This window comes from Tachypleus tridentatus, chromosome 10 (assembly GCF_004210375.1).
Source record: "Tachypleus tridentatus isolate NWPU-2018 chromosome 10, ASM421037v1, whole genome shotgun sequence".
Classification (NCBI taxonomy): Eukaryota; Metazoa; Arthropoda; class Merostomata; order Xiphosura; family Limulidae; genus Tachypleus; species Tachypleus tridentatus.
The window spans coordinates 39798048-39815762 of record NC_134834.1 but is presented as its reverse complement, the minus strand read 5'-3'; the positions used below and the strand labels follow the sequence as shown (position 1 = coordinate 39815762).

The window sequence follows — 17715 nt, the reverse complement described above, 5'->3', positions numbered from 1 at the left end:
TCAATGAGAGACTGATCGTTCTGTGAGTCAGCCACTTCCTCTTGAAGTTATTCACCTCATGAACAATCTGAACCTGTTCATTCCGAGAAAGATTTTTATAATCTTTTTCCACCACAGGATTTTCTCATGTTTTTCCTATACACCTCCTGCAGAGTCAGCTAGGTATAATATTGTGTATTTAGGTATTATTTCTCAGGTATGTGATGTTTTATCCCTTTTTATGATTTCCTACAATCCTCATCCTTTTTGTTGTATGATAGTTCCTAGTTCTTCTTTACCTTTAGTTTTCCCACTTTCTTTGGATATAAGGGTTCATACAAAACATTTTATTTCACAATTGGTTGAGAGTTCCAGCATGTCTTGCTTCCTATGTGCTGTGGATATTTTGTTTGACGAACCATCAAGTAGGCTATCCATTTTTAGACTCACATGTGTTAGAATCTATTTTGCCAATTTGGGAGTACTCCCTGATTTCCAGTGCTTTTAACCGATGCCTCTGTCTTATCCTTACTTTTGTGGTATTTATCTACCATACATTTACTTTCAGATACTCTGTGCCCAATTCCTGAGGTTTTTGAGGGACAGCCTCTCCTTTGTTACTTCTAAGATGACTTATTTTTCAGTCTCTACTCACGCCTTGCATACATAATTTTTCTGTTGTTGAAACCTACTGGGTCAAAATGCAGCCTTCTGTCAGATTTATTTGCTGCCCACGTAGGGAATCATGTGTAGCTCTGTTTCTTAGTATATTTTCAAACGTATTCCAGATACTTTGGAATTTCATGCTAGGAATGCCTGCATCAACACTCTACCCTTTTGTTTTTGGTAGCTCATTTGCCACAGTTGGAATCAAGACAAGCCCCTATTCCTGTTTCCCATACTAGTGCTTTCCAGCTTTTACCTGTTCCTCTTTCCAGGTGTTTTCTTCAGTGTGGATCATCATAATGTCAACAGTACCAGTTGATAACTGGATGGGAGCTGAGTTGTGTGACTTTCTTCCCCTTTGGCAATATTTCACCATAGATTGGTGGATTATTTGGACATGTCCTATGCTTCCTTTACCTTCCTCTTTTTATCACAGATATCCATTTCTTTCCTTCTTCCTCAGGATCCCATTAACAGCCAGCTTCTGTTGGAGGTAGTTCAAGACCTTTTGTCCAACAGAACATTGAACCTGGAAATCATCTCTCTCCCAGTTTCTATTCCAGCTGTTTGTTGTCATCATTAAAACTGAAGACTGGCTATCTGTCATAGTTTTTCAACAATTCCTCAGTCTCCTTTTTTTTTGTTTTATAATGGAATTGTTTCTCCCCTTGTTGGGTGTTCTTTCTCCTATTAGCTTATGGATGTTGGCAGTCTGATTTATTTGCCATTAATGTTTCATATACTCTTTATCATTTAACATATTTTATTTATCCAGGTTATTCTTTCCTCCATAAAATCTTGGCTGCTAGATATGGTTACTCCAATTTCCCTTCCTTCCATTTCCTGGCCTTCTGTGTCCTGTATGTGCTCTTCATTGTTATATTGCCTGCAAAGCTTCCATTCATGATTTCCATTTCCAACTATTTATCCCTTGGAAACCATCTTCTGTTTGTGATTTTTCTCCTTCCACCATATGGGTTCAACTTTTGATTTGATTGGTTTATTCCTATGTTTCTTTATCCTCCCATATATTGCTCCAGGTGTCTTCTCATCAAATTAGGCATCTTACCTTTTCTCTGGCATCTCATCTTCATCGTCTGTTGGAGGAAATTCTTGGGCATATGGACTACATGTAATATGTCTCTCTCTCATTATTTGCATAGGCTTTCTACTTCCTCTTCAGGATATTGTCTTCCACCTGTGACTATTCTTTAGACTTCCATGTGACAACAAGCCTAGATAAGTTGTATTTCTTCTTTTTCTACATTTTCAGAGGCCTTATTTCCAGTCTCATTGTAATTCTCTGTTTGGATCACACTCCATGGCAAGTGTTGCCTGATCAAGTATTCTTTAACCTTAAAATCCAAACTTTTCTGCCATGTATACACACCTAAATATATTCCATGGTCATTCAGTGCACACTATTGAGATGGGGTATTCAACAAGGTTGCTTGAGGATTAACTTTGCAACAAAATTGCTTCACAAATACACCCATCCCAGACTGTACCAATCATGGACTACAGGAGTAAAACAGAATGTGATAGCTGCCTATCCTGCCATGCCTTATATTGAATAAACCAGCTTGGTCTACTTTAAGAAATAGTTTTATGGTCACTTATTTCACTATCTGAGGTGTTGACATATTTCCAAACTTTCCACCACGTATCATACTCCCTTTCCTTCTAGTGGAGTTGGGTGTCCTTATCAATTTTCAATTCCAAGCCACTGTGGTAGTGGAATATGGGACGTTGTCCTGAATTGTTTAATGGCATAAAACATCTACAAAAGTACAATTTAGTGCAGAGTAGGGAAGTGGTTTTCGTCTTGTGTATATGACATCATATATATAGACCAAAGGAGTGAGACCTCAAATTGCGTTTCACTCGTTTGGTTGGGTTCCATCATCCTGCTCCCATGTGAAAGTCAGTTCCCATTGGCTGCATTTTGGATTTAGAGTAAAAGCAAAAAACATAAGTTTTTGCACAGTATGGATGTTTGACTTTCTCCTTCAATCATACTTTATCTGTATTGTGGAGGCAGGGCTGAATTATTTATTAGGCACAGTGCCTAGGGCCTATGAAAACTATAGGTCCATGAAAATTGTCCTTGAAAGTTAATTTTTGGATTAACTTACATGGCTGGTAGGGCCTACAAACAGTAGGTGCCTAAAAACTTTCCTTGTAAGTTAATTTTTGGTTTAACTTATATAGCTGGTAGGGCCTACAAACAGTAGGTGCCTGCATCCTACAATCATCTTGATACAGTATGGTGAAGGAACTTGGGATTGTTCTGGTTGTTTCCCTTCAACTGTCTTTTGTGTAGCTTATTCTTAGGATGTTATTTGTCTTGGGTTGGTTCTGGTCAATTTCTCTCTCATACACATTTTTTCAATCCAGGACATCAGGTTGATATACCATTTTTTATTCTTAACATACGCTCTCTTCAGGATTCAGGGGTTTGATATCCCTTCTGGTCTCATTAATTTTAGGTGAAGATGGTATGATCCTCATTCTACACCCACCCTCTCTATCTGTGTCAGTTTCCAGCAGCATAGATTCTGGATGTAGTGGACTTGTCAAGTACAGTCCATCATGCCCTAGCCACTTTGTGTCTGGGGACACTTCCATTTTTCTCCAATACTAATTGTATTTACTTCTCAGTTTTTGTCTACCAGAATATACAACACATTTCCCAAATTGGTGAAGAGTATGGCTGGTTTAGAAGTAGTGTAGTCTCCCACATCATATCTTCATATCTAATTCTTTAGACTCAAGGTGTGTCCTTTGTACTCTTTCAAAGGGTGCTTCTTTTCTTCCCTTGCACCAATTCAGTGTGTGATTCTATCTGATTATATAAGCACAGCTAATGTACCATATTAGAAGTTAGTTTTTCTATACATAAAATGTGCTTCCTCTCCACTCAGAATGAGTGCTTCAATTCTCTACCAAAACTCAAAACAGTAATTAGATAGAACTGAATAGAGGAAGTCACACATATAATGAGTGTATAGCACTTTCTTTTGTGGAGGATTATCCATGATAATTTGCACGAGAGACATTAAAATGAGTCATTTCCAAAGGAAGGGAGGAAAAAGGCTTGTGGCATGTTTTTCTTTCTTTTTTTCACATAAAGGGCAGCACTAAATGAGACTAGTTATATGAAATACATTTTCAGTATAGGAAACATAACTTTCACTGTTGCCCTACTTAATATCTTATTTTGTTGAAAATCACTTATATTTTCATGAAAATTGGGATCATCTAGAAATTTTTCTTTCTCTCCAGTATGTTTTCTTGGCCTCCAAATTAACAAGGCACCTTATATCCAATTTTATATTGTAAGCCTCGATATGGATATATTATCCAGTTGTAAAAGAGACCCAAGGCATCTCTCAGTCCTAACTTGTTAATTTGGAGACCAAAAAAACATCCTGGACGGAGGGAAAAATTTCTAGAAGATCCCAAAAGATTAAAGAGTCAGTGAGTTTAGTACAAAGGTAGATGATGTGAAAAACGATTGAAGTAGGTGATGGAACTTTGAATATTTTACAGTTTTAAGTCAGCTTTATCATACTAATAAGATACAGTGTATAATGTAAGCCAGTAGTGAAAAGGAAAGGATGGTTTTCTGTGGACAAATATTTAGTCCCATCTTTTTAAGTAAGGTGTACTTTCTCTGAAATCAGCTTGACAGTGAGGATGAATCACCTGGTTTTGCTTGTGTTATTCAGTTGTTATAGTAGTGAGGTGCAATGTATGTATAATGTAAGTACTGTGGTTCCTGGGACACAAACAGCACAGCATAAAGATAGACTTTAATACAATAACAGTTTCTTTACTTCACTATTTTCCATATATTGCAACAAAGGTATTTCTGTTGAATTAGACAATGACTAAAGATGGAATTTGGTCATTTAGCATACACATTATGTGCCATATGATCTTTTTATGCATGATTTATGGACAAAATTGAAAGTGCTTTTGTTGTTATTTTTTAAAGGTTTTAACATCTGGGGAAATAAGGTTAACACAATATATGCAAATCAAGAAATTTTAAGAGTTTGCAAAATGTGTACCTTATGGACCATCACACTTTAATGTTATTACCTTAAAATTGAAACTGTTTATTTAAACCACATCTGAAACATAAAACCATTTTTATCAAAATCTAATTTCAAAGATACCCAAGAATAATTAACTGCTTAAAAGTTTTAGGTCAATTAGGAATTGTATTGTTTTTAATGAGATTTAGTTTTCTGTGAAGAAATTTATTTTTGTTGTTGATTAATTAATGAAATTCTTATTGTAGTTTTGTTCTTATTTAATTTTTGTTGTGTTTTGTAAATAATCAGAATACTTAATAGTCTCGCACAATATTATTTATTTAAGGGTTAATTTATCTTTTAAGAACAATTTCCAGGTTTTCTGCTGCCCTTGGAACTATTTCATTATAAATCATGTTCAATTTTGATGGCCATAATATTGCATTATTGCCTGAAAATACTTCTTTCATTGTAGTAAGTTTCTACAAAAGTTGATGAGGTCAATCTTATTCCACACATTTTGATAAACTTTTCACACAATCTCCACTGCATTTGGATGTTGGCTTTCTGGACTATGTTTAAGCAGATCAAAGACAAAAACGAAACAGCATTTTATGCTTCAATAAAACTGAATTATGTTGGCAATCCAAATATTTTACATTAAGGCCTTCAAAACAAATACAGATAATAATTATTCACTAATGGATGTAAACTAAACTGAGTTTTTTTTTTTTATCTTCAATAGTGTTTGCTAATTCAGAACCTGTTAGAGGGTTTGAAGAAGGTGCACTCCAGATGTGCTTTGCTGATCTTAGGCAGGTTAGTAAACCTTTACAAAACTCTACTATTTAAGTTCATATTAAAAGATATTACAAGTAATGTAAACATTGCTTTTGGACTAAATACATTTTATGTGGTTGCTGTAGAATAGTCATTAATATTGTATACATATGTAACATAGGCATACATTATGTATATAGATATGTAATTAACAGTTACATCATGGAAGACATTAAACCTTGAAGAATGATATATGCTCATAGGAAGAAAAGTATGCAACTCTCATGAAGTGCCTTTCAAAAATGAAACTAGTTAATGAAATTATTTCCTTAAAACTTGATAACAAACTTTCATTAAAGAAAGTAGTTTCAGCAAAAGTTTTATTTTGTAAATATTTTTTGGATTTTTGTAATAAAAATTCATTATTCAATGTAGTTATTTACACTTGGACTCTGAGTAGTTCATATGTAAAGTAATTTTTACATAAAGTATAAAAATAATACTTTTTACCTTACAGTTTTTACATTTCATTTGCATAACCTCTAGAACCTCATAAATGAATATCAGTTGTTGTTTTTTTAAGGTAAATGTTTGAACTTTATTTTCTCTTTTATGCACCGTATTACTAACTCTATTTATCATCATCAACAGAGAGTGCAGGGAAATGTTTTTAAAATTAACAAAAATGTGTACATACCTTTTACATCTTTATAGAAATTTACTGGTATAGTCATCTTTTTCACATATTTGTAATTTAGCGTCTTTATCTTTTCACTTATAGTTTATTTTTAATTCTCCTTTAAAATTCTTTGTCTCCATTTATTCTGATATGTTAACTAATACCAATAGGCCTTTTATGAAGAAGTTATTTTGACAAATTCACCACATAGATGTGTTGCCAAAACAGGATGGCTGTTACAGATACCATCTTGTTTATAAAGCTTTCACAATCCATGTAACAAGTTAAGCTTATAAAAACCACTAAATCACTCAAATATGATTTTTAAAACATAAATTATACATAGTTAACTAAAATATAAATATTAGATTTAAGTACAGTTCAACTGTCTCTAACTATAGCTATTTGAGGTAACAAACCACTGTAAGTGCTGTAGACAATGGTACTGCAGGCTGTTACTTCTACTTCAGAACAAAAACTGTACACCAATTTCATACTAACTGTTGGTGGAGTGGAGTGTAAACTGACCTCTTTATAACAGCTTTGCACACTTGCATTAACTAATTACTTGTACATCATAAATTTCTTTCCAAAGTATAGAAGATTGGCATAGCACCCATGAAAGGCTGTAAAATCTATTTCTCTTTTGCAGTGGATTCAGTTCTAAGACTGCATATATTGTATGTCTCAAAAGGACATGTGAAAATACATTGGCATCTAGACAGTTGTATACATTGCGAGCTTATGTGTTTGCAGTCAGTTTCTGTTAAATTGGAGATTTTTTTATATAACTTGGATTATGTGACAAACAAATTATGTAAGCAAAATACTTATTTTAAATGTTTCTGTTGAAACAAATAATTAAAACTTGGATAACATAAACATTAAATTATATACTATAATGTTAATTTCATTCACATGCATGGATTGTAAAGATGTTTAATTAAATTTTGCACATAATTCAGTAATTTGCATGTAAATTAATTTTAAAATGCTGCTGTTCTGATCAGATAAACAGATATGACTTTCAGTGTTATTTTGTTTATCAACACTACTCATCATTGAGTTTCTGATGTGAGTACTTAAGACCATGTCATTTAAATGCTTCTGTGTGCATTTTAATCTGGAATTTTTTGCCTGTTGACTTCAGTCAAGAACACTTTTTATATATTTGGGAACCAAATATGTACACGAGATTTACATTCATTGTCAGTGACAGCCCTCAATGTATTTATGGCATTTGTACTTGTGATTATAAATGTCACATATATGTTTGTAATTGATACATTTTTTTGTTGACTTCGCTCTCTTGAACTTCGAGGAATCCAGTTATATGTCTTATCACAGCTGTAAATGGGAGTGACTTATTTTGTCACGTAATTCTTGGAATTGTGATTTCTTCATGAAGTTATTTGCTTTTATTCTCTTTTTTTTATATTTTTTCTGTTGACTAAATCACTGGACCTTTCTACTGGCTTTAAAAGAATTTCAAAGTAATTGTTAATCAGATTGTTTACTTCTGTTATAATTATTTTGGTGAACTTTGTAGTTGGTCATTCTAATTTGCTTGAGAAACATCTCTAGAATACTTTAGAATCCTCTTTTCTTAGTCTTGCCTGAAACATCAGTCTAGTCTAATTATCTGAATTGTAAATGATGAACAAGTTTTTGTATTTGTCTAGTTCATCCCATAGTTCTGAACTGTCATGGTTAGTAACCTGTATGGTCACTTCAGTCTGATTGTTAATTGAGAACTTTTTTTTTATTAACTACTAGATACTAGTTACTCATTACTTTTTATCCTGTGTTTTGACTAATAATCTGCTTCCATATTCTTGGAAATCTCAAAGAACTATTTATTTAGTGGTTGTGGCTGAAAATCAATCATTGGTCTTCTTGATACAGAGACTGGTTGATATATATACAGTGACCATCATGGAGGTCTGTTTTCTCTTTTTTTTAACTTAAGGGAGTTTCAAGTTTGTATTATGTGAATTTTTTTGCATATTGCTTTTTCTTTGTATTAGAGGATGATCTTGTGTGTGTCTCAGGTTAATAGGCTGGTTTTTATTGGTCACTAGCCATTGTTAGGGTGTGTCTCAGGTTAATAGGCTGGCTTTTATTGGTCACGAGCCATTGTTAGGGAAGGTTGTATAAAGTTTTACTTGTACAGGTCTCATGCTTTTCTAGGTACAAGGAAGCACTGTGCTGGTCTACAGTATATGGAATCCTCTCTTACTTCACAAAGGAAATATTGTTTTTATAAACACCTAAAGTTAAAAAAAGGACAAAAACAGTTACATTATTTAACTAGTGTTTCAAACAACTGCCCTTCATTAGGTTGATATTGTTTAAGGTTATTTACTTTTCTCAAGTTTCAACATAACTTCTCATTGTTATTTGTGAATCTTTTCCACTTTTAGAAAGAAATTAAGGATGTTTATTGGATAGCATTGTTAAATACTATAACAGTATGACATCATTCTCAGTCCTGGAATTAATGACCTTTGTGCATCTCTTTAAAAAATTTCAAAACAACTTTGTAATTTTTTTTATTGATATCACCTATATTTTATTCATTTTTCTATTTCCCGTATATTAGTATTGTTTCCTATATATTAATATCACCTGTATTTTTATTCATTTTTCTATTTCCCGTATATTAGTATTGTTTCCTATATATTAATATCACCTGTATTTTTTTTATTTTTCTATTTCCCATATATTCATATTAATATCACCTATATTTTTATTCATTTTTCTATTTCCCGTGTATTAGTATTGTGTTCTATATATTAATATCAATATTAATATCACCTATGTTTTTATTCATTTTTCTATTTCCCGTATATTAGTATTGTTTCCTATATATTAATATCAATATTAATATCACCTATATTTTTATTCATTTTTCTATTTCCCGTATATTAGTATTGTTTCCTATATATTAATATCAATATTAATATCACCTATATTTTTATTCATTTTTCTGTTTCCCATATATTAGTATTATTTCCTATATATTTCTTTACATTATCATTTTCTCTAATTCCCATTCCTTTTTATTTTCTTATTTTTCTATTCTGTGAAAACTGTTTTAACATCTTTTTAACTGTTGTCACCGCCATTTTTCATGTAATGCACACATTTTTTATGTACATCTAAACATGACAGGAATGTCTTCTGTTATTATTGACATAAATTACATCAACATCTGTACTTGTAATGTGCCCTACTGATCATTGCTCTTTATTATCCTAAAAAAGAATAGTCAATTGAGTTAAGATATTTTATGTCACCTTTATTGGGATATATGTAGTACTGATAAAGAATTAAGCACTCATTCAGTTTCCCATGTTTCACATGTACATAAACCTCTAAATAGATATTTTGTCTGTGTGCACAGTCAGAGGATTGGTAGGTTAGTTTGGCCTGCTTGAAATGAATAGTGTATTTTGTTCAGTTTAAATTCTTGCTCTTGCTCAGTATGTTAGTTATTGCTATTTCTTTTCCAAAAGTTTAGCAATGCATTTGAAAGCTATACTGTGTAATGAATAGATTTAAAATAGTTATTGGTATCTGAATAGACCTATTCACTTAAAAGTTCCACCAATTTATAGAAATGCAGAGATAAAAGTTACAGTTTTGTAAATCACCTTTTGAGTATATGTATAAAGATTGGCTCTGCTTACTGTTAATAGGAAGATTTTGAATTTTTCATGAAACATTAAGTTATGAAGTACGTTATAAAAATGATAAACATACCATGAGATAGACTTAAAAATTGAAATAACTTTATTTTAACTAAACATTTTAGTAAACTGAATACATTGAAGATCTACATGTTGCATTCTTTGGAAATAAGAAGCTTTATGGCTGTCACGTATTTACAGTGTTAAAGAGTATAATGTGTGTGGTAGAAGGAACATTCTAAATGTCCCTCTGGTGTTAATATATATATAATAAACAGTTTGTGTCATGCTTCTTTTTTTTTAATAGTAATGGTCTACAATTTACATCATCGTTTAGTAACAAAACTCCCAATTAATATTGTTAGGTCAACTATGGTATTTATGTTGAATGTTTAATATACATATTTGTTTGTTTTTTATTCTTGTTAACTTTGGTGATACAACAAAACAATTTAATTCAGAAATTATTTAGATTTAGAATTAATATTTTGTCTTTATTGAGCTTGGAGTAAGTTATTGCACAGTACGTTTTTAAGCTTAATTATAAAACAAATAATACTCTAGGCTCACTTATTGCACCACAATAAGTTAAATAGCATTTTATTTATATTTTTTTCAGTTATTTATTAACACTGAGGTATGGACAAAAGTAAGATAAAAGTTACCAAGGGTTTCAATGGAGTAGCGTTTCAACTAAGCCTTTGTTACAATAATGTTTTACACCTAATGCTTATATTTAGGCCATTAAATACACCTTCTGTTACTAATGTTAAGATCAGATGATAGCTAGTTGTGTCTAAGTGTGAATGTGTAGTATTTAAAGTATGTAGTTCCCTCTAGTGTTACACTGTTAAATTAGGGATAGCTAGCTGACTTCTGTCTAGTTTTACACTTCTAATTTAGGGATGGCTAGTGCAGATAGCCCTCGTGTAGCATTGAATGAAATTCAAAAACAAACAAATAAACATAATTAAAGATGTATTAACTGTGGAAACACTACTAAGTAAAATAGTTACATATATTTTTCGATATCACATCTTCCAATTATTTTAGTTTAGTCACAGAGTCCATCAGTTTCCTTTCACTAAAACTGATTTCTTATTATTACTTTCTGACTTACAGTGTACAATTCCTTCTTGTAATTTTTGTTAGTTAATTTATGTATAGCAGTTTACTTTATTTTGGTGCACTGGAATTTCTCTTGCAGATTTTTTGTAGCTATATTTTCTAATAGCTTCTAGATCTTTTCATGACATGGGACTGGGCAACCTACTTTCATGACTATGGACAAGAAAATAGCAAGTATTTAAGGGTAAACCCACAAGTTGCTGTAGTTCTGCTTGAAAAGTAAGTGGAACATATAAGTAATCAAAGTTAATTTTAAATGTCACTATATACTGCTTTATTATAAATTGTTAAAGTCTTTCCAATAATGATTATGCATGCTTTGATTTTTAAAAAAGGTAAAAACGTATAGCCACCTGAAAAGTTGTATGTTTAGTTACCTAGTTATGTGTTGCCCTTAAGAAACCTGATACTATTGATGTCTTACTCCAAGACATGTCCTGCAAGATGTCAAGTTTCATTTTTTAAATTAAAAGTTAAGTCTTATTTAGTTTCTTAACTAGCCTTTGACAGGTGTAAATACAAATTTAGAAAGAATGAAGGTAAGATGATAAATAGTTGTAGACTGTGAATAAAGTAATGTTTTATTTTTTTCTTTCTTTAATGTTAGTTTATTTTTAGTATTGGTTAAATTGTTTGATATATACATATTTGTTTGTGAGGATTATTTTGCATTGTTATCTTAAGATATGTGTTTAGAACAAAACTAAACCTCCTAAGCTAGCTGAATCTTGTGTTTGGGATTAGAGCAAAAAATTTGCTTGCATTGAGGTACCATGACAGATGAATCAATACCTTGTAATCATCATGAGTATTGTGGTATGTTAGACGTATATAATATTCATTACTCGTTTAATTTTTATTTGAACTATATAGGTATTTTGTTTTGATCAGAAGTTGGAAACAGTTGTAGATTTTATTACCAAAAAGTTTCTCTCCGTAGATGTTTTTTATCATAGTAATATATTAGACATAACTTGAGAATTCTCTGTATTAATACCATAATTATTAATGAATCAGTTTTAACTGTCTAGAGTTTAATAATAGTTGAATGTCTGTTGTGTAGTCAGTTAATCATACATGCGTACAATTTGCACATATTCACAAGATGGTAGGTTCTAATGCTTCAAATTAAATAAACATTCTTAGATTTTCATCTCCACGTGTTATGTGAGAGTAATAAAACATTGAATACAAAGTAGATAAATATTATCAATATATTATTTTTCTAAGGTAGATAGAAATAAAATCTTAAATTTATGATATAATGTTTATAACTAAAATTATATTTTACATTTTGAAGTTAATAATCATGAATGTGTTAGTTAATTTAGCCTTAATTAGTTTCATTTAGTAGAAAACCACTTAAATTCAGAATGTTTGTTTATTCATATATTTAACACTGCTTACCACAAATTTGCACAATTAATTGATACTTTCTTGCATATAAATACGATATTTTTCCTTAACCTTTTTTTTATAATAACTAGGTGTCTAGGCTTTTTATAATGAAAGAACACCTCATATCTGTTAAAGCATGTCTTGTTAGTTGGCATAACTAAGAATATAGATACTTGTAGGAATATCATGAAGTATATATTTTGTATAGGTTGATCTGTAAGTATTTTGAAAATTTTATATTTAAGGTTGTTTTATGTGTAAGCTTTTTTATAATAGAAGTTATATATAGTTTTAACCACCAGCTTTGAACAAAAGATTAATATTCCATTTATATAAGACTTGTATTTATTCTAAATGTCACTTGTAGTAATGACATTTCATTATACAGTAAAATGTGAACTTTTCCTTTGATAGAACAGTACATGAAATATTACAAATAATCTTGTACCTGGTGTCAGGGTTAACACTTTCTTCACCACCTACAGGTTATGATATGGTCTTTTTTTTTTCACTTGAATTATCAAAGAATACGTCTTTTTTTGTTTTTAATCTAAATTGTGCGAAATAGCTTTTGGTGTTACAAATTTGTTGATTATAGTGTACCTAATTATATAACAAATAACAGAAAAAAAAATTCGAACAAAACTCTGAGCAGTATTTCACATTTGATCAGTTTTGCACAGTGAGTGACATGATGGGTTAAAAATATAAAATTATTCAGTATGTAGACCCAAATGGTACTGAACATTATGAAGAAAAACTAATTTTAGTCTTAAAGTATTTTGATACACATAATTTCTAAATTTAACGATGATGCGTTTCAGTATTAGTTGGTTCAGTAAACATACAAGTTTCTAACGTACTTAAAGGGGAAAATAGGAAAAAAAAATTTTTGTTGTTGTTAGTACAGCTGATGATAAATAAATAGGAAAGAAATGTCTAAAGCTGATGACACCATGTGCTTCGTTATGTACAGTCTCATGTTGCAGACACATCCTGTGCTTCATTACATGCAGTCTCATGTTGCAGACCCATCCTGTGCTTCATTACATGTAGCCTCATGTTGCAGACCCATCCTGTGCTTCATTACATGTAGCCTCATGTTGCATGAGATGTTGCATGTTACTTATGAGATAAAATTCATGTTTTTTGTTTGTGTGTTGAAATATTCTTAAGTCATTCAATCAAAGTAATTTTTTTAGAAATATGTAAAGCATATAAGTGTTTGAGTAATTTTGCACAGTAATTATATGTTTAGAAGTTACACTGTGCACAAAAGAAGCTTCTCTACTACAATAAAAATACAACTGTTCATGAGTAGTTTGTTGATCCTGATTCTAAAAATTGTTGAATATTACTGATCACCTCTAGTTTTTGAGCTATGTTAGGTTTATTTTAAATATTCTTATATATTGTGAAAATAACACTCTCTGATAACTTTATTTATTTATTGAAAATTGCATTTAAGAATGTTCAAAAGCAACATGTAATTATATACTGAAAATACACTTAAGCTATGTTTAAAACTTTCATCATGATATTATTTTTTATTTCTTTTTACAAAATACCTGAAAGACTTGTTGCATCTTTTAAGTATGTTGTTAGTTTTATGCTATAAGAATCAACAGTAATCTTCCGTCATCACAGGATTCCACTGTCTTCCTTGATGTTACTGTTCTATTATAGACATATCTTGAGGGAAGTGCTCACCTAGATTATTGCTCACTGCACCTAGATCATTTGATAAGAAGCTTAATTAAAAGTGTGAGAAGTGTAACTTCAGTGACATCTTGGACCCAGTTTTCCTCTAGTTCTCAGGGATATCATCAATCGTCACAACATAGTTTTCATCTCTGTAAATTCCTAAGAAAATTTTAACAACCAGTTTGAGTGATTTCCTTGCAGTAAGTTCTTTCTGACTGAATAATGTTTCAAAATCACCATTCATCAGCACTTCCCAAATCTGTGGCCCAACAAAGATACCACCTTTTAGTTTTTACTTCACTAACTTTTTGAAACTTATAAGACAGATGGAATGAGGGAAGAAACATATCTTGATGATTCATTGAAAGTTGGAACTCATCTTTCTGTTTTCCTGGAACGTAATTCTCTCACTAGCCATTCCTTCTTTTTGAAATGAATTTTATGATATTGGCTATCCCAGACAGACAAAAAGCTACAGTGTTTGGTATACTCACTTTATAGACTTAGCAGTAGTGTATATTTGATTGCTTCAGGTATAAGCTGCATGTTCTACTATGTTCACAGCATTAATAACGGGAACCAATGGCTTAGTGTTCCCATTATGTAAAAGCACAGTTTTCACACTAACTTTAGAAGAATTGGTGAAATGTTTTCTTTCTTGAGAGTATATTCAGTACTTGATTCTTCAATTTGTGCATCAACATTTGTACAGAAACACAAAGTATCGTGCATGCTGTAGTGAGAAACAAGACTTTTATGATAAATTCCATTGCCGCAAATGAAAGTTCCCCATGCTGTTTCAGTATAAAACAAGTCACAACTCTGATCATTTAGCTCATCTTGTGTGATCAGATGAAGCAGTTTATGCTGAGATGCCACAGGGATAAAATTACTAAATGAAGGAAGTAAAGATGATTCATTGTCTTTTTTGCAGTATAACTTCTATTTCCCACTTTGCTGCTGGATGTGGCACAAGAAAATCATCCCCATGAGATACTGGTTTCATCATAGATGCAATCTCTGGATATTTAGTGTATTGTTTAGTTTTGTCTGAATATCCAGAAATATTAATGCAAAAATAACAGTTAGTTAGATGATCTTTGGGCTCACACTGTATCATTGAAATTGTCAATGACACAATTGCTCTTCTTTTATTTAGCCATTGTGTGAAGCCAGATTTGGAAACTGTGCAACACAAATGTAGCATAAACTGTTTAGGTGTTTTTTGGACTTTACTTGAAGTGAAATCAGCCAGCACATCAAATAATTTTCTAAAAAGTATAAAAGAATTATGTTTACAGAACTAGTTTAAAATATTTTAAAAACAAAATTTTGATTTTATTTGATTATATCACAGGTATGATGTGAGGAAGATTGACTTTGTTTTGAGTGTGTGCAGAGCCAGACAAAGTAACCAACTGAGTGAGTGAGTGAAAAGCAGTTGAGAGAGAGGTGTATCACTCTTCCCATTTTAAGCTCAGTTGAGGGACTCCTCAAATGTTCCTGGGCAGAAAAGGTGAACATGGGAATGAAACAAAATTGGTGCAAGTCATAATAATTTTATCAAGAACAAGTAGCACATATAAACAATATATATGGAGTTTTACACCAATACAATACAGTTACTGTTTGAAGTTATCAAAAATTTATTCTTTTTGTCCATTAAACTTTCTCTGTAAACTTAATTTCACAGTATAAACCTATTGAACTGAGCTGATTGTATGGTATTACACATGTTGATAAAGTAGTGAGATACTACAGTATCTTAAAATCTAGAGGTGATTGGGCAAATTCTGATTACATATCTGAAACCAAAACTATTTAATTACCAAGAATCACTTGAGTTTACTCTTGTGGCAAATGATTTGTTATGCAGTGTTACCTAAAACATTGTTTAGGGCAAATTTGTGTATGTGCAGACTTATAAAAGAATTGATTGATTGATGAATTTGTGTTATATAGATAAAAAGTTTTTTTTTTGTTTTTTACTTTACAATGGTGTGTTTACACTTTATATTTTATAATGCATGCTTTTGAACCAATTGCGATGTTTATTTATTTATGAAAAGTGTATTACTACCTTTCAAGTTATTTTAGAAATAAAATTATTGCTAAAAAATACAACTTTCAAATAATGCAACATTTTTTAAAGGGTCTTATTTTTTTTAGGTAGGGCTTGTTCAGGCTTGTGAATGAAAAGGATTTGTACAATTTTAACAATATAATTTACTAATTTTTTAAAATATTATTAATTTGACCTATCCATACTTTTAGTGTGAATTAATGTTCTTTACTCCCTTAAGGGTGAGAGAAGCAGACAAGAAGAAAAATATATTTTCAGCATTAAAAAAGAATCAACGAGACAAGAAGAAGTTGGTAGAAACCGTCCTAAAACAGCTCAGACAGTTAACATCAAACAGTGATTAGTATAATTGTACTTAATTCTTCCCTTTGTTACATATTTTGGTTTCCTATAATTACTGGCTTGATGGAAAGTATCCATACAGTTTTTTGTGTGTTTTATGAATTAGTAAAATGTGACTGTTCAATGTCAAGAACATTGATATCAATTATTCTGAGAAGTGACTGAACCAGGCTTTCAGTTAACATTAATAAAATATAAAGATTCTTATTATTACCACAGTTTTGTTAAAAATGGATAGTTCTAGCAGCAGAGCTTACCATATTAATGTCTGCCATAAAGGGAAATTAGGCCAAGAAGTGCACTTTCTACTTCTTATTTCTAACAAAATGTATTGACCAGTTTTTGATTGTTTGGCTATATAGTTTTAAAATTTTGTGAGAGACAAAAACGTTTATAACACTAAATTATTAAAATTATTTGACCCATATGTTGCTTTATTTCTCAGTTTTAAATCACTTTTTGTTCAGCCCATTTATTGTGTTATAGAATAGGGAAAGAGTGTGATTCTGAGGGGAATTTGATATTATAATTAAATTGTGATCATAACACAAATAATAAAAATAGACATTAAACACTGCTCAGTGTTGTCTAGCAGATTTTAGTGTATTAGTCTATTAATAATTATACCTTGATTGAAATTATAAGTAAGTAAAATATTACAATATAAGACAAATACTGAAATATTTTCTAATATAAAAATAATAAAATTCATAAGGTTTCTAACTGATTTAGAAATTTAGGGGGAAAAACTTCATTATAGTATGAATATAGACATTTAAATAAATCACTGAGTAAATTAACATGTTGCTATTGTGATACATGTAATAGTTTTGTTCTAATTTTCCATTTGATTTAATAGCTGGCTCATAACTGTTTGGTCTCAAGGTAATATATAGATATTAGAAAATGAACTTGAATCATCTAATAAACTGTTGCTGTGACACAACTGAATTCCTTGTGTTTTCTGAATATAACTTAACAACTAATTGTAAAGTTACATACAGATATTAGAATATGAACAAACCTTGCAGTCTAATAAATAGCAGCTATGATAGATCTAAACTGTCTTCTTTATGATTCAACACACTGATATAGTTGTGTTAAGAGAGTCATCTGTATAAACAATATCTGTAAAGATGTGTTTTCAAAACAAACACCAATGACCTTTATGAGATTTTTAGAATGGTACTTAATACAGTTTTTCAAGTGTGGTCCCAGTTA

The 17715-nt window shown here is 30.9% G+C and overlaps 1 protein-coding gene across 8 annotated transcripts in view; it reads left to right on the top strand.

The window, feature by feature from the left end:
• Nucleotides 1–17441, top strand: part of Sec15 (exocyst complex component Sec15) — a 115071-nt gene extending 97630 nt beyond the window's left edge. For 3 of the 8 annotated variants that reach the window (XM_076460941.1, XM_076460946.1, XM_076460947.1), the window contains exons 18-20: nucleotides 5434–5507; nucleotides 11074–11186; nucleotides 16373–17441. In XM_076460941.1, the coding sequence (XP_076317056.1) occupies nucleotides 5434–5507; nucleotides 11074–11186; nucleotides 16373–16496 (311 nt within the window). In that variant the 3' untranslated portion in view covers nucleotides 16497–17441. Of the gene's footprint in view, nucleotides 1–5433; nucleotides 5508–5985; nucleotides 6040–11073; nucleotides 11187–15426; nucleotides 15586–16372 lie in introns of those variants that run through there. The other 5 variants (XR_013015671.1, XR_013015672.1, XM_076460942.1 and 2 more) reach the window with 5 other exon arrangements.
• Nucleotides 17442–17715: the final 274 nt, after the last annotated feature.